This window comes from Syngnathus typhle, linkage group LG8, assembly GCF_033458585.1.
Source record: "Syngnathus typhle isolate RoL2023-S1 ecotype Sweden linkage group LG8, RoL_Styp_1.0, whole genome shotgun sequence".
Taxonomy (NCBI): Eukaryota; Metazoa; Chordata; class Actinopteri; order Syngnathiformes; family Syngnathidae; genus Syngnathus; species Syngnathus typhle.
Genome location: NC_083745.1, coordinates 547,597 through 565,191, shown reverse-complemented (window position 1 = coordinate 565,191; position 17,595 = coordinate 547,597). Strand labels below are relative to the sequence as shown.

Below are 17,595 nucleotides of genomic sequence, written 5' to 3'. Positions count from 1 at the left end.
AGGCGAGCCACAGATCAGAGACTGTTTTAAGATAACTTTATAAAATTCCAAATTTAACAAAGGTTTTAAGTTCATTTGGAAGCATTAGCAAAATTGTATTACCACATTAAAGTAAAAAATGATTCCATGTAGGTTATGGAAGATTGTCATCCAAAACAAGAAATTAAACAGATGCCTCAATTCAAAAGAAGCAATAGTACAAAACTGAGGCACTGAGAAGTCCACATTAGCGCAATAAACTTTTGAGTTGACCAGTGCATCTGCAAGTTTTTCCAAAGACCCGTTGACAAATTCAATGATATTCAAGCTATGGTTCTTTAAACACACCAACCAACCAAGCAAAAAAAAAAGTCTCCAAAGGGAATAGAAACTACGAGTAGCTATTCCAAATGGGTCATTACGACAAGACACAATCAAAGAGGCCTGGCCTCCTTTGGCTTTCGAGCAGTGGCTCTTACGGACAACGGGAATGTGCAATGAACAGTCTGAATGTTTCAACTCATCAGTCCATGCTCACATTCGGGCTCCATCCATCCATCCATCCATCCATCCATCCATCCATCCATCCCCTCTCTCATGCGTTCTACACCCATTCTGCCCTTTGGTCCATTTACAGCATGTCGTCATCTTCTCCTCCCCCGAACATATCAGAGAGCTTTTTGAAGCGAGGCCCCCAGTCGCCAAGGTGGTCGTAGTCCTGGTCGCCGCTGCTGGAGGAGTTGAGAGTGGACAGGCTTCCCGCATCTGAGCCGCCTCCCTCATAGTCAAACACCAGCAGGGAGTCGTAGGGGGGCGCCGTCGGGTCGTTGTCAGCAGCCTTCAGGTTCTGCAATCGAGCGGAAGGAAGCAAGGAAGCAAGGGCTTGTTAGAGCGGCAAAACAATCTCAGCTTTTTCGACGTACTTTGTGTACGGTATCAACACATCACAAATGCTAAACAGTATGCACTCGACTCACGTCATCAATGAAGTTGCCGATTTCCTCTGGGTTGGCAGGACGAGGTCGGTACTGCGGAGCTGTAAGGTAGACTGGCTTCACGTCATTCCTGAACACCTCAGGACGGTTGTCTAAACCTTGGTGGAGAACACCGAGATCGTAGTCCTAGAAGACAGTGTCGTATAAATGGTCACTTCAAGTTAGAAAAAGTCGACAGAGACGGATTCGGATACATTTGTATTCATGGTGATGGATTGTGGTTCCTGCGGGCTCACGTGAGCGAATTGTGTTTGTACCTGGTCATCCTCGCCACCTCCCTCTTCGTCATAGTAGTAGATGTTGTCTCGGATGTCGTCGTCCTGCAGTAGCGGCTCTTTGGGTTCTCCCCTTCGCCGTCTGGCTAACAGCAGCAGTAGTAGCAGCAGCACTGAGCGCACGAGGCGGGAGAGAGACGCCATTAGAGCAACTCAAACAAACATCGCTGCGATGAAAGAAAGTCAAAGCCAATGTCAGACTCACAGAGGAGCAAAAGGATTCCTCCCAGGATTCCCAGGATAACGGGAAGGTCTGCGCCGGCAGCCACGCGTCCTTTGCACATGACATCTTCCCCGGTGCAGTCGCACACTTTGGCCTGAACCGTGCTGTCTTGCTCCAAACCCTGGTTGTCCGCCACTCGAAGAATCACCGTGTATTCGCCGCTCGGCAGCTCCGTGGCCAAGTTCAAGATAATTCCCGTTTCTACAACAACAGACGGACTGGCGTTACGACAGTCACGCATTTGCAAATGAGCAAAGGAAAAGGTGGTGCAATCCATACTGGAGTCGTTCATTCTGGCCGTCCAGTTGTTCCTCGACGCCCCCTCCAAGGCGACTCTGTACGGAGCAGCAAAGCCGGGTCCGTCTTTATCGGTTACCGACAGCAACTGAGGCACGGGTTTTTTGTTGCACACCTGGGGAACACGACATTGGATTCAGGAGTTGCGGCTTGAAAAATTCAGTCAAAAAAAATGCCATCAGTGGTTCTCAAAGTCACAAGTGCATTGGGGGGAGGGGGGGCGGCAACACATCGTTGTCTGCAGGGGGGAAAAAAAACAAATCGCCGTTTTCTTTGAAACATTGAAATGAATTTTCTCCCCTCGACCTGGGCAAGTTAACACGTTTGAGATTGAAAGTGCACCAAAAAAAGGAACTATGCAGAAACCAAATGGCTGCATTCAAAAATTGGAGCTGCAAAGGGACTTTTACCGTAAAAAAACGCTCCTCAATGGTGGGTGCGTTGTCATTCACATCTTCAAGGAGGATCATCAGCGTACCTGTTCCTGTGGCTGGAACTTCATCTAGTGGACAGACAAGGCAAGCTCAAAGAACTCTTCCCTTGAATTTCATTCTTACGAATGTCTGAATTTGGAGCCCGCTCCAACTGGGCCGTGCGGACGTTTAAGAAGCTTCTTGAAAGCCTTTGCGTCTTACTTACCATTGTCATAGGCGCCAATGAGCGCTGTGTATTTGTTGTCCTTGACAAAGATGGACTCTCTGTCCATGGCATGCTTCACAGTGATCAGGCCTGTATCTTTGGCCACGTTTAACCATCCAGCCGGGTCACTCACGATTTTATACCTGCGTTGGAGAAACCAATTCAGCTTCGATGCAAAATGCCGGCAAAAGAAACAAGTCGTCTCACATGACAGTCTGCTTGCGTGCGATGTCTGGATCCGAAGCGGTGTACTGCACCACGTCGCCGTCGACGGGAACGTCTTCGGGTTTCGACACCGATTTCTCCACCGGATCAAAGACCGGGGCTTCGTTAACGTCAAGCACGTTTACAATCACGGTGGCCGTGGAGGTGGGCAGGGGAATAGCAAAGGGAACTTCATTCTCCACGACAACCAACAAGGTATGTTTGCTGTTCTGCTCAAAGTCCAGACCCTGCGTTGTTCAGAAAAAGAGATTCCAATCCTGTCCAGGTCATTAGATTGTGCTGTGAAAAAAAGGACTCCATTTGATACCTTGACAGTCGTAATGATTCCCTCGTTCTTGTTGCTTCCGGTTTCCACCGAGAACAATTTTTTGGGGTCACCGTTAATAATCTTGAACTTTGCATTCCAGGCTGGAGAATGTGGTTCATCACCATCGGTTACGGTCATCTTCAAGACTATAACGTCCACTTTATTTTCTTCCACCGATGCATCGTACTGCGGAAATTAAGAGGTGAAACTAAAAAGCCTGGGACAATTCAGGAGCAACATAAACAAAACAGCTACTCACCGAGTTCTGGGTGAATTGTGGCGCATTGTCGTTGCTATCCGTCACAGTGAGAATCACTTTGGCCTTTCCAGTCAGCCCCCTACCCCCCAGGTCAGCTGCCTCCACTTCTAAAGTGTACCTGGGATATTTCTGTTCAGAACGAAGGAGAGGCGGATGGGTGACTCGAATTTTGTTCAAATTTACAAAAACCATTTCCTTGTCTGCATGGTGCACTGACAACATTTGACCTGTAGTGCCAATAAAAATGGCTTTGCCACACATAGGAAGGACGCAGGTGCAAAAAAGGCCTCACCTCTCTGTCTAAGCCGCCGGCATTGATTCGGATGGCGCCAGTCACTGGATTAATGCTAAAAAGATTTGCCGCAGGAAACTCGGGATCTTGACTCACAATACGGTAGCGGATATCAGAATTGTCATTGTTTTCCTGATCCGCATCCGTGGCGTTCACCTTTATGACCTCATAACCTGGCAAGTGAAAAAGGACAAATCTATGCTATGACAACCGGCAGGTAGGTCGTTTGAATTTCAAATGAATGATTGTGTATCGAGGAGAGGTGATCAGTCGCTGAACTTGCCCTACTACACAGTATATATATCTCTTTTTTCTTTTCTAAATCCTGTCTTCAAACATACCTTCTCATGCATTTTTTCTCATTATGATGTGTTGAATAAAGACATGCATTCGTTAGCAAATACCTGGTGGTGATGCCTCAGCCACTTCTCCCAAGAAGGTATCCTTTTCAAAAACAGGGTTATTGTCATTTTGATCAATGACATTGACAATAATGTCCATGGGCTCCTCAGCGTTTCCAGCACCTTCTGCCACGGCGTAGGCTTTAAACTGCACACAGATGGACAATGGTAGGAGTGTGTACAGCAGTAGACATTTTAAGCATGGATTTCTCCAAAAGAGGACCTCACTCACCAAGTACCTGGGCTGCTTTTCCCTGTCCAGTGGTTGTGTGAGGTAAAGATTCCCGGTGGTTCTGTCCATGGTGAAAAGACCAACAGGAGGCTGATCAGCTCCTGGACCAGTGATGCTATAAAAGATCCTCTTCTGTTTGTCTTCATTGGACCGAATCTACACAGAAGGGAGGAGAAGTGAGGCTAGTTGGCTGGCTAGTTGGCTGGCCGGTTGGCTTTCTGTGTTTTTGCATTCCAAGTATTACTTGCACAATCCAAAACTCAAAAAACGGGCCTTACTTGAGATACTTTGAGGGGATAAGGACCTCGGTCATTCTCCGCAACGTTAATGTCTGGAATCACCCAGTCTCTCTTTCTCCTCCGTAATCCTCCATTAGATTGGGGGAATTGCAAGACTGGCACTTCGGTTCTCTAAAATCACACAACGGGAGCAGGAAATGAACACTTGTGCTACAGCACACCTTTGGACACCAAGGTAGATGCTCGAGCGCCGCTATGCTAGATATTTCCCCCTTCTCCAACTTCATTTGGATGACTCTCAAAGTAAAAAAAAGAAAAGAAAAAGTGCAACCATATTTTGCACATTTCAATGCAGCCACAAGAGGGCGCAAATATGCAATTCATGTTATTTTCCGGCTTAAATGAACAGCTGACCATCCAAAGTCGAGTCATACAATCAACCTTAAACTGTATTAGCATCATTTTGGACTTGAAGCAAATATAGTTGAGCACTAATGAGAAGGGTAGGCGAACGCCACATGAAAATACCTAGTACTGTTCTGCATATTTTTGGAAAACAACTACAAGGATGCGTTTGTTGGGGGTGCTGCTATCTCATCCTACCTCTGACTGATATAATAGCCTGACCGGAATGGTCATCTTGCGCCCTTGAGAGTCCCAGGTGTGCATCAAAAAGTCAATTTGACCTTCATGAAGAGACACCGGCCTGTTGACCTGAATGAAAGGAACAAAAAAAATAATAATAATTTATATATATAGGCCAGCACATTGTTTAGCTTTTTGTTTTTTATTATATAATACATTTCACTGCGCAAGGACAAGCAGTCCACCATCTACTTCCTTAGTTAGAGATGGATTGTGTTTCATTCATACAAGGCTCCAGTTGTGGTGACAAAACAAGCAGCATTAGAAATGAAACAAAGTAGCTCACCTTCATGACACCATCAGTTTGGACCGAGAAACGCGAGTCTTCACTTGTAAAACGAAATCTTGTGCGACCTGAGCAGTCTGAGAAGTCCACTGGAACAGACAAAAGAATTGACAATGTTTTGTTGTGTCATTGCGTTAAGAAAGTGAGTAAACTAATTTGTCCTCGGTGGGAATATCCTTGAAAATGTACTTTTACAATACTCTCCAGGCAGTGTTGTTGCCTTAAGAGAGGGGGAGAGAAAAAAAAAAAAAAGCAGTGCTCTATCCTTGCAGCTGTTGACATGCTTTGAAAAGAAAGCCTTTGCAAAACAGGCTTGGGGACATTTAGTGCGTGCGGGAAAGATCATTAGGCGAGCTAACGCAAGCTGAGACTTGAGCTGCTTTTGACCTCCCAGTATCACTCATGAAACGCATTTCAACATTTGAGACCTTTCCTCTTTGAAAGATTTGGATTCACGTCATAAGCATAAGAAACAATGACGCAGACAAATGATAATCAACCAAAGCCAAATGACAATCAACTTTGTGATTGCTCTTACCTTTGCCCAACACGGTGCCCCTTCCCAAGTGCTTTCTGCTCACAGTGACAAACTTCATGTCTGACTCAAAGCCAGGCACGCATGATTGCTCTTCAGCAGAAACTACGGCCCAAGCCTAAAAGAACATCAACAGGGAGTGAGTGTGCATGCGAGCAAATCGGACATTCGGCTATTTAGTCTTAACTTTCAAGCTGGACTCATTCATCACTTTGTTTCAACGCTTAGTTTGTGTGTCGGTTCAAGTCGTTCCTCATACTTGACTACAATGCTAAGGTCAAAACAGCCACGATTTGTTTTTAATTACGCAGTTACGCGGCGAAAAAAGGCAATCATCTAAAAGGCCAAATGCGTGTCTGATATGCAATACTGAAACAGGAGCTTGGCCGATTTATTCCGCAATCGTTTGGATGATTTCAGATTGCAATAAATATCAAACAAATATAGACGAGTCTTTCAAATTCAGTAAAGGCGAGCGTTAACCTGTCGGGGCGGGGCGGGGCGAGGCGAGGCGAGGCGAGGCGAGGCGAGGCCCTTTTGCTACGTTCGAAGACACGCACCGCACTTCCAAACGTCTTTCAACGTCTTGCCAGTTTGAGTCCATCCGAATGTTAAAATAGAATCAGGTCAATCCAACAGACAATCGAAAGATGTATGGAAAAAAAATCACCTCCAATATCTCGCTCTCAAGGTGAAATATCCGGCCAATTTACGGCGACTAAATCAATTTACCGAAAGGCAAGCGCTAACATAAACGCCATATACAAAGTGGGGTTTTAGAACAAATGAATCCGGAAAAGAAATGGACCTTCTGAAAAAACGAAATCGGCACGTAATTGAAGCTCACCTGAAGAACGACGGCCAAAGTTCCCCCCCACACCGCAAACGTGGCGGCCCTCATCTGGCCGCTATGATCCACAAAAGCACTCTTTGAAATGCTGACGATCGAATAAATGGTGTATTGCTCAGCAGGCCGGACCGGAGCGGAGAAGAGTCGTGTCAACGGACGGACGGACGGACGGACGCCCTTACTTGGGCGAGCGAGTTGTCGAAGTGAACACTGTCGGAGCTGCAGGTAGTTTCAATGTGTGACGTCAGGTCACAGGTGCGCCACTTCCGCCTTCCACATAAGGACACGCTGGGAGGGAGGATGGATGGCCTGAGACACGCCTGTCTTCCACGCCAGATACCGACAGACCGACAGTTTCTATAACCGCTTCGTCACAAATACGGACAGACGAGCTTTTGAAAGAAGATCTGTATCGATGCTTGGAGCTGTAGAGCTACAACTTTCTGTTCCGCGTTTGTTCATTCTAGGGGAGGCCACAGCTCCTCCCTTTGCGCTCTCTCTCTCTCTCCCTTTCTATCTCTTGCTTTCAAGTGAGTCTGTCTGTCTGTCTGTGTGTGTGTGTGTGTGTGTGTGTACCTGTTTCAAGTGAAGACGTGAGCAATATTTACTGTTTCCTAATCCTGATTGAGCCAAGACCCATTTGACAGTTGAGAAAGATGGCAGCAGATTGTATCCTTTGCGCTCGTAACCCATACGGACGGCCAAAGGCACAAAAAGGCACAAAAAGGCACAAAAAGGCACAAAAAGGCACAAAAAGGCACACGTCCTTTCAAATCGATTGCAACAAACACCGTCTTTTCAAATAACACACGTGTGTCGTTTACTTGTATGTCTATCGTGTACTATGTCTCGTCACTGTGGGATAGAGGAAACGTCATTTGGGTTTCTTTGTGTGTCTTGACATGTGAAGAGATTGACAATAAAGCAGACTTTGACTTTGAGTTGTTTATTAGACCATACGGCACTTTTAAGCCTATTAAAACGATCTTTGGAAACAGTGGCACGACTTGAAGTCATTGGTCATGATGAAAAAGCCATTTATAATTCATTGCAGTTGCCCGGGTCATTTTCTCGCCACTGCCCGCCCACCCGCCCGCCCGCCGCGTATTAGATGACTCATTGTCTTTGGGTTACGAGTAACAACGTCAATTGTAATTGCAACATAAAGGGGCTGCTGAGTGACGCACGAGTCATCAACAGTAGGAAGGTTGTGCAAAAAGATCTTCATGTTAGCAAATGCATGTATTCTCTCTCTTCATGCTTTTCTCACACAAGTCTGCAGCTTAGGGTGATTTGAAAAGTCCACATTCACTGTTCTGTCCACTCGTGGCCAGTCCTAAATAGCCAGCCGGGCGGGACTGGCTCCAGCTCAGCCGAGACCCAAGTGAGGAGATGCGGGACACAAAATGGACGGAAGCCCAGTAGTACAAAATCAAGTTGTCGTCTACTTTCTTCATAAGAGATAGTATGAAGCGATGCCAGGGACACATTTGGACTTTTTGTTTCCTTATCATGTTGACTCTCCTAATCTGTTGCCATGTCGGCGTCATGTAACTTGCGTCATTGTTACAATACGAATTGTGAATAAGGAAGCGAAAGACAAATGGTTCCCCTTCCAAAAAGGAACAATGTCTCATTTCAAGGCTTCCTTCCAAAGTAGATGTATGGATGATGAAAATGCAATTCAGTGTGTGTGTGTGTGTGTGTGCTCTTCCCTTCCACTCATGAGCCCACAGATGGATAAAGGACCGTGGGTGCGGAAGAAAGACTGCTCCATTTCCATTTGCCACCACTTAACAAGTGAAAGATGCGGGATAGCTATGAAGGGAGGGAGGGAGGGAGGGAGGAAGGCCTTGATGAAAGATAAGAGGACTTACAAAAGGAGGGGGAGCAAAGCAAAGTTAAGTGGCAGCGAGGCAGCGTCACGTTACAATGTTTGCTCCATTCGTAGGCCTTGAACATTTCTTCAGGTTTGAAGAAAAATTCCGTTTCGATTGCATGAAGAAAGTTAGCATTACCCCCAAGGGGAAGTGCAACTTCTCCTCCTTGTTCGTTCCCAGCAACAGCTGTCGACATTGATTCCTTTTTGCTGATCAGAGACTTTGTTGCTTGGGCAGATCCAATGGAGGAGAAATAGTTTGGGATGGAGACTATCTGACATGATGGCCTCCAGAAAGAACATCCTTTATCTCTTCTCAGGAATGGCTACGGTTAGAACTTCCCACACATTTCTCAGAGGAATGAGTCCTTTTACTCTGCTCCAGCTGTGAAAGCAAATTTACAGCTATTCTAGATGTTAAGCTTTCATATTTGATGGATTGAATTTTGTCGTCCGGATTTGGGCTCGACATAGACCGATTTTAGACGTCGGGCTAATATGGTTCCGTGAGCTTGACCGATCTTGATGTAAGCTTTGACCAAGATTTGATTATCGGGGGGAAAAAACTGGATCAACTTATTGTTGAATTTGTTCGAATGAAGATCTGAATGTCAACTAAGCGGCCGTTTATTCTTATCCGATGTGAAAATATTCTCTCTATCTTCATCACACTCAAACAAGCACTGTGTCCTTGCACTTATCACGCTGGAATGTATAACAGTCTCCCATGAAGCAACCGTGTTCATTAGTACACAACGCAAAGGCGATGGAGAGAAATGTTCCCGCACAAGATAAACAGACAAACAGTACAAGAATGGAAAACACAAACGTTTATTAATGAGGAGGAATACACAAAGACAAGGTTAAAAAAAAAGCACTGCTTGAAGAAGAAACACAGAAAGAAAGAAATATTAGGAAGTAAAACATTTGTGAGAAATGCATTCCACACACATTTAAGTAAAAGAGATGAAACGGAAAATCAATCCAGAGCCTTTCGTGTTTATCGGCCCATTCCTTTTGAATTCAATTGAAACGCGCCACTTCCGCTGCGTTGCCCTTCTTTTGCTTCAAAGATAGGCGGAAGAATTAAGAATCATTGGCTAGCTAGTGTAGTTGCTCAATATGGACCTGCACACACATTCCTGACATTTATTTTAGTCCAAACATCAAGTTGTTCATAATATTGTAATCACCAAGTCGAAACCCAAAAGCAAACAGAAAATGGTGCTCTTCTTTCTGTTTTAGCAAGTCTGCGTGAGACATTTGCTGGCTCCCATCTCGTCAATCATTAACTTGCAAAGTTAATGTTTAGTTTTTTTACGTGCCAGCCGGTGAAAAAACTGAAACTTTTTTTTTTTTGAAGCAATGAGGTCATTCAGTTCTACGGTATGATACCTTCGTAGAGACAAATGTTAATAGAAACACACACATTTGAGCAAGATAACACATATATTCTATACTATGTTGGTAACGTTAAATGAACGAGCAGGTTCAAACGTGTCTTTTGTGTCCTGAGTAAACACAGGGAAATGTTTGCTTTACTTTTGGCGCTCCAATTTGCTAGCCTGGCAAGCGAGACAGACCCGATGCTCTACCAGCAGCCAGGCTACCAATTTGCAGGTTACCAGGTTTTGGATTTTACATTTGGAGTTTGTTTGGTCCAAAGACATCTCCATTAAAAACGATAGTAGTGACTTTGGTGGTGGCTTGGTCATTCCAACATGGAAAAGAAGAGGAAGATAGAAAGTGGCCACTCATTCCAACCCTCCCTCCCTCTCCCACTGCTGCTGGACGTGCGGAGGAGTGTTGTTGATCTCGATAGCAACAGCTGACTCCGAGCATAAAAGTGCTACCATGGACTTCCTCTTAAAAGCCCATTATCAGGCTGCTCACAAGCTTTTAGTTCCCTTACACTCAGCCTTTCAATCTCCGATGAGAGCTTCCCAGCTGAGGAAAACGTTAACCTTCACTTATTGTGCAGATTACTGAAATATATACGACATAAAGGAAAGTATGTTTCATATCTCATCATGCTGTGTGTGAGGGAAGTTTGAGGGAATCCCTCAAGCCACTGAAATGGCTTGCATGAAATGATTGATGGATGGATGGATCTGGAACTAAGAATGGCAAGCCTTCATGCTCCATGTTTGTGACAGACTTGTTGTTGTTGTTCCCCTTTTCCAAACAATCACAAGCCCACAAAGCATGGGGAAAAAAGTCCTTCCATACATATATCGAATATGATATATTAGTCAGCCAACGAGCACATTAAGTCTGGCGTCAAAAGTCAACATGCACCACCAATGATCACGTCAACAAAATGTTGTTTCTGTTTCAAACTGGAAGTCGCTCCCACAATTCCCGCAAAGGCTTATGGGCTGGAGGAATACGGAGGATTGTGTAGACAGTAATATGAGCCACACTGCCTCTATCAATGAAACGCAAAGGATAACGCTAAGCCTTGTGCTAACCTGGCCAATATGCGCACTTTAGAACAGGGCCGGCCGGCCGGCTGGCCTATGTTTTGATTGACCAACTTTAGGCCAACTCATGAAATCCACAAATATGACCAGATTCTTGATCATGCAAAATCTCAACGGGCTGGATTATAGGAGCTGGATGCGTCCCACCTGGCCATATTTGGCCACCCAGCCCTGCCCTGCCTGATCCACGATAAGGCATGATGACAAAAGTCAAAAGAAAGGCAGGGAGGAAGAGGGTGAGTTCAAATGACTCATCCAAACTTGTCTTCTCATTTTGGGATCATGCCTTCCTTTTCCCTTAAAGCAAAGTGTGTATCTTGTGAAGTAGCATTTCCTTCAACAAACTCGAGCAACCCTGAGTGCCACCCCCACCGTCTTTTTCTTATCTGCCTGAAGGTAAGTAAAGCCTGCAGGTCAGACTGCAAAATATGCAGGCCCCACCCGCACCTTAACCCTGCTTCTGTGTGTGTGTGTGTGTGTGTGTGTGTTTAACGATTGCTCCTTTGTATTTGCCCATTCGGCGCGGGTGTGGTTACGCGTAACAATTACGACACGCATTTACGTGTAAATAGAGGAGTGCAAAATCAAGCAGTTGAAGGTACTAATTGAAAGAAAGGATGTCTTTGGTCCCATTTGAAATGCATCCAGGTTGCTTCGTCCTCGGGCAGGCTAAGATAGTTTGTCAGGTGTCATGTTTGAAAATTCTCTTTTGTCTGCCGCTGCTACATTGACTAGGCAAATATTCTGGTATTGCCGTTCTGACTCAAATGAGGAGAGCAAAACTCATGTGCGGAATTCACCTACGCAGGGGGTCACGGAATGTATCACTCACAGAAAGGTGAGGGAACGCTGCCATCATCACTATTTCCATTGAGCTTTTCTCAACATTCACTACAACTCAAAGTCAAGCTCAGGGTATCCCCGATAGTCTCTTTTCCAAATAAAAAGAGACGACATGCACTAAAAGAGGAAGAAAAAACATTCTCCGAATGTTCATCATCAACTTGTAAATGAGACAGCCTTGATTTCACAGAACTGTGTGTCATTTTGATTTTTCTCACATAACAATTGTCTGGGCGAGAAGCGTGGCGGTTTAGTGGTTAGCGCATTTGTCTCACACTACCCTCTACTTCCTCTCGCATTGTCTTTTAAAAGCATCCATGTAAGAATAACCATCCAAAGTCAACTGAGATGATCTGAAGTCACTAAATGATCACCCAACTGCAGCCCTGTGCCATTACGGAGTCGTTTTGGAATAAATAGCATGGTCATTGCATATTGCCTTTGCATGTTTGTCAACTTTGTCATTTAGCAGCTGATAATTGTAATGGTTTGAATCTGCATTCAGTATATTGCATATATGAGAGGTGAAATACTTTTTGCCAATAAAATAGCCCGTTGACCAATGTTCAAGATTCAATTCTGCAAAATGCAAAGGGAAGTTAGCCATCATTGTTGTTGTTTTAATTCATTGACTGTCCTTTAAAAAGACCAGAAGGGATTTGTATGCATGAAGGACTATTGCTACGTGCGATTGGAATGTCAATTAAGGTAAAGCCGACGGGAGTCTCTAAACAAGACTCGTGGACAGGTTGCGACTTGATATGACAGGAATGTGAACAGCCTCCCTCCCTCCCTCCCTCCCTCCCTCCCTCCCTCCCTCCCTCCCTCCCTCCCTCCCTCCACGATTGCGCCACAGGATTGTGATGACTGCACACTCCGCGTCACACATTTTCTCAAACCAAAATTCGAGTCAGCCTGAAACCGTTCTTTATACTTACTACTAGTGCGTTAGAGTAAGAAACGAAAAAAAAAAAGACTGAAGTGCCAAGTCAAGCCATGGCAGTGTCGCCACCTGCTGGTAACTATTGTATCAGTCAAGGTTCATCTTGCCACTTTTCTGAAGTCCAATGTTTCTGCTTGTATCTTTTGCCTTCCTTCTTAACCCTATGTGGAAATGGATCCCAAAATGCTGCAATGGCTTCTCATATTTGGCTACGGACGTCAAAGAGTTCTGGAGTCCCTTATCATTGGGTCAAATCCAATTGCCCTGCTCAAAATGACACAATGGGCCATTGCCACGTGAAAATCAGTCGTGGCAATAATCCCGAACAAATAAGTTGCCTTTCAAATTCCACTTGGGAGTGACTCTTAAAAGCATCGAATGAAATCAACGCCTGCCTCCCTCCCTCCCTGGATGGATGTGAAATGACAAGTCAATCTACAGTTTGTCCATCTGTTCTTTATTGAACAGTATTGGTTGCAATAAGAATGTTTTGAAAAGTGACAACAATTTGCACTTTTGTCATTTGTTTAGCAGGGCACATCAAATGGACGTTGGGCTTGACACTTGTCCAAACTTTCTTGTCTCGCAATGACGCCGTGACCCGTCTTTGAACTTGGTAACGAGCAAGGTTCATGTATAGGATCATCCTTCTTCTTTTTCTTCTTCTTCTTCTTCTTCTTTTTCTTTTTGTGTGACTTTCCTTTGGATTCATCTCTGCTGCTGTCGTGGCTTTCATTGTTTCCCTTTGCGTGTTTTCCATGACCGTCTTTGGACTTTCCATTGGATGCTCCTCCCTGCTTGACTAGGTCCCAATCCTTGTCGGGCTCCTCCTTAACTTTTGGAGGGTCGGCACAAACCGTTATGAGTATCTTCTCCTCTCTCATCCTCTTGAGCACACTACTTTGGCGCCTATGATGATCCTCCTCCTCTTTGATTCTACGGTAATCATTTCCGGGTTTCCTGTTGTCTCCTCTCTCGTCTTTGTAAGTGTGTTGTCGGTGCGGCGACGGAGGATGGTGTTTGTTGCTGTTGCTGCTGCTGCTACAGCTTGAGTGTCCTTTAGTCTCTTCTTTACTTACCGGTGTTTTCTAGCAAAAAAACAAAACAAATAAACTATAAATATACTATCGATAGAATACAACACTATTGCGAGAAATCAAAACATGATGGCAATCCCCAAAAAGGCTGTGGGGAATTTGTAACCTTTGCATTTGGTGTACAATGGAGATTGATGTATTAGGCACCCAATGGTCAGAGCCCAAATTAGTTTCATGAACGGGTGAGTGGGCACGGACCGAAGATGAGACCCTATCAAGGTTTTGTATGGAAAAGGAAATACTCACGCGGCCAGTGTTGCGATTCCAATGGATGGCTGCGTGGCTTTCAGCTCGACTTAAATCTCTGATGAACTCCTCACATATCTGGCAGTAAAAGCCCAACACCGGGATGAGGAAATTGAATCCTGCCAAAAAATCCTGAATGAGTGAGTGCCTGAATGCATGTGTTCATGAGCCATTGACATCGATTGCTTTACCGTCCTGCTTGAGCAATTCTCCCGCTTCTTTCATCAAACTTTCGATTTGAGTCATTTTGGCTCGTTTGGCTTCGTTTCTTTCACTTTCATCGCCTGGCTGCACAATAGAAACGACAAGTGCCAGCAAGATGAAAAAAGGAAAGTGGCAGGCAGAATGGGGCATTCCCAACAATTCTTTACCTTGTCTTCATCATATGACGTCCCAACTGGGTGACCTTTTTCCCGCTTCTCCTTGGTTGCTTAAAGAAGCAAAAGCAAAATGTAAGGCGTCGACACGCAACAATCGTTATTGACCAATAGAAGCATGGTACGGTAAGTATATCAGACAGCCGTTTTGCTCCGGCGTCATGTCCAGGTGACACAAAAGCTTATCCTTGAGAACTGGAGAGAGACAAAAGATCCAAAAACAGCACCAAATCTTGCATTAAATTGGATCGGAATCGATGGGTAGACAGCGGAAGATGCTCGCGCTGCATCAAACATTGTGCAGATTTACGCAAGCAACATTTGAACGCTTCCCCTCAAAACCTTTCAGGGACTTTCATTTGGCAGAGGTGCAGGTTATTGGTCACATTCAAGAGTTGAATTCTCTTCTGTACATCGCCAAAAAAGACATCGCTAAGGAAGCAGGCAGCATCCTTGCAAGCTTGACTTCCAATTTCATGGCATTCTTGGAAGTGAATCCCAAAATGCAATCATCTGAATATGGATCCTCTCTTACCTTTGATGAATGATTGCAGGGCGTTGGGCATATTGGGGCCTTGACATGATCTCAATCCCAAGGACGCTGGTGGCTGAGGGCCTGATTTGCTATTGTTTGCTTGGCCCAAAGCGCTCAAGATCTTTTGGATTTTCTCCCTCCCGTCCGGATGAGCAAAGACTCGGCTCGATGACGAGAGATTGGAGCGATCGCAGTCCCGCTGTTGAGTGTTGGGATCCCATCTCTTCATTTCATCACCTGTTTTTCCTTTGACCGACTCTCCAGGCGTGAGTGTTGCATAGCGTGGGTTTTGCGGCGCGGCTTTTTCGTGGCCGTATAAGAACAGCTCTTCATCTTCCAAGTGATCAGCTTTGGAAGCTGTCTGCCGTTTGGGCTGAAGCCAGGAAAAGTCATTGCCAACTCTGTCATGAGGCAGGAGCACGCTGTCGCTTTCCAGCGACAAAGTCGAAAGCGCGCTAGGTCGCTCGGCGCCCGGAGCTCGTTGCCTTTGATTCGAGGCCTGGAGAGAGAGCGAGAGAAAGAAAAGCATTGTTTGTGGACATTTAAGATCCATCGACTGACGACGCAAGGCACGGACGGACCTACCTGAATGGTTCGGATTGCCTCTTTGAGAGAGGGCAAGTGATTTTCCATTGCTTTGTTGGTCATGACCAACTTAAGTCCCTCGAACAAACGAGCACTACTACTACAACTAGCGGCGGTGTCGTTGCCCACGCGGCCGGGACTCCTCTGCCGCTTTTTGCTTTTAGCAGGGCTGCCGTCAGGACTGCTGCTCGGTGACGATGACCACCCAGACCTGCTTTTGCTCCGCGCACGACTTTTTCTGGTTTGGCTTCGACTCCGAGGTCGACTTTTGCTTCTCGCTCGACTCTTGCTCTTCGCTCGGCTCTTGCTCCTCGCTCGGCTCTTGCTCCTCGCTCGGCTCTTGCTCCTCGCTCGGCTCTTGCTCCTCGCTCGGCTCTTGCTCCTCGCTCGGCTCTTGCTCCTCGCTCGACTCTTTTCACGAACGCGACTTCTGCTCCTGGCTCTGCTCCTACTTCGGGCACGGCTTTTCGCTCGAGATCTTCCGCGGCTGCGCTCAGGACTCCCGCTCGGACTGCGACTCCGCTTTTGGAAAGCCAGGTCCGACTTGACGGCCTCCTTCAGGATACTGGCTGACTTCAATGCGTCAGCCAGGTTGTATTCCATGTTCCCTCGGAGATAATCTGGGAAAGGTTTATTTGCGGCTATGCATCTCAGGAACTCCTCTCCAGCACTGTCACTAAAAAAGGGATATCAATCAGCACCTTGAAGTGGAAAAGGGTCCAGCCCTACGTGTAAAACGACATACCTGTTGTCTGGCGTAAGCTTGACAGATGTTGGATTCCATTGGGAACCTGGAAGATGCCGTGGTGGTGGTGCAGCAGGAGAGGCAAGCTGCTGGCTGCCTCCCACAGTTATCACTGTACTGCGGTCTATGGAGAACGAGCTACAGTGGGGCTGAGAGTATTAAGAATTCATGTGAATATTACTTTGCATGAAAGAATTGTGGCATCGATGGCATACGTATACTATTGAACGTTCCAAGCGACAACAGTTAATATGTTTTTTTTTCCCCCCTTTACACAGTGGTCCCACTTGATTGTCCCAACTTGGCCAATCGTAGCGTACAAATATAGGCAGGCGTTTGCCAGTAGGATAAGTTCGAAAAGGCTAAAGGCTATGTTTTTAGCATGTACCGTATTCTATTTATTTCTTCTTGATTCACTCTCTTACACACGAAAGTATATTTACTTTGACAGATCATCTGTCTGCCCTGGCATGTCCCAGGAATTCGGAGCCAAAATATCTTGAAGCCATTTTATAAAACCCGAATATGTATGTCCACTTATTGAGAGCCCTTCACCGAACAGGACTTTGTAACTAGCTTCTTCTTCAAGTATGGCGTTATACCAAACTTGATGACGTAGATGTCGAACCCAATTCTACAATACAATAGAATCTAAAATGATTTTTTTCCCCCTTGCCGCACTATAATCCACGGAGAAATGTGGAGGTACTTCATTTGAACTGCTAAAATGGTGCTTTACAAGTCCTAGCTACCCTCGCCCCCTTCAAGCATGAGCTTGTCGTGTACGTACATTCATAAAATAAGGTCTTGGAGGTCTTGGAAAGAATTGCCTTCCAATCGGCGCCGAAGACGAAAATTGTCTGGACGGTCGAAGAGGTAAATTTCCGGGAGAAGGCCCACAAGGAGCGCCGACATTGAAGCGAGATCGTGGAACACCGAAAGAAGGCCGACCGCACGGATGTTGACCGGGCCGGTACATTATTTATGTTTTGAGGAAGCAATCAAGACAAATAGGAAAGATTCAACTGCACAAAATGAACAACCAGCAACTCCATCGATTCCGTCGCGGTTAAGGCATTGAGCAAATGAATGCGTCAAACCCAAACATACTCTTCTTCTGCTCAAAACCAGATCGCATACAGCAACACTGCCCCCTAGTGAACAGGAGCGCGATTGCAAGTTT

At 45.6% G+C, this 17,595-nt stretch overlaps 2 protein-coding genes across 3 annotated transcripts; both read right to left on the bottom strand.

Annotated features, from left to right (window-relative positions):
• Positions 1 to 19: 19 nt before the first annotated feature.
• On the bottom strand, positions 20 to 7,100 carry LOC133157964 (B-cadherin-like). Its single transcript, XM_061284669.1, has 18 exons — positions 6,677 to 7,100; positions 5,833 to 5,947; positions 5,295 to 5,383; positions 4,967 to 5,077; positions 4,403 to 4,534; positions 4,125 to 4,280; positions 3,896 to 4,040; positions 3,492 to 3,664; positions 3,200 to 3,328; positions 2,941 to 3,126; positions 2,616 to 2,860; positions 2,409 to 2,551; positions 2,180 to 2,271; positions 1,752 to 1,884; positions 1,455 to 1,673; positions 1,232 to 1,362; positions 957 to 1,100; positions 20 to 826 (listed from the first exon to the last, which is right to left on the bottom strand). The coding sequence occupies exons 1-18, from the start codon at positions 6,728 to 6,730 to the stop codon at positions 611 to 613; spliced, it is 2,613 nt and encodes an 870-aa protein (XP_061140653.1). The 5' UTR covers positions 6,731 to 7,100; the 3' UTR covers positions 20 to 610.
• A 6,163-nt stretch (positions 7,101 to 13,263) lies between these two features.
• On the bottom strand, positions 13,264 to 17,541 carry si:ch211-195b21.5 (uncharacterized). 2 transcript variants are annotated; one of them, XM_061284511.1, is made up of 8 exons: positions 17,203 to 17,541; positions 16,413 to 16,561; positions 15,668 to 16,343; positions 15,083 to 15,581; positions 14,542 to 14,600; positions 14,362 to 14,458; positions 14,171 to 14,289; positions 13,264 to 13,915 (listed from the first exon to the last, which is right to left on the bottom strand). In XM_061284511.1, exons 1-8 carry the CDS (start codon positions 17,389 to 17,391, stop codon positions 13,355 to 13,357), a joined length of 2,349 nt encoding a protein of 782 aa, XP_061140495.1. In that variant the 5' UTR covers positions 17,392 to 17,541; the 3' UTR covers positions 13,264 to 13,354. The 2 variants fall into 2 exon arrangements, with proteins under 2 accessions (XP_061140495.1, XP_061140496.1); XM_061284512.1 differs by having other exon boundaries at positions 16,413 to 17,541.
• Between the last annotated feature and the right edge of the window lie 54 nt (positions 17,542 to 17,595).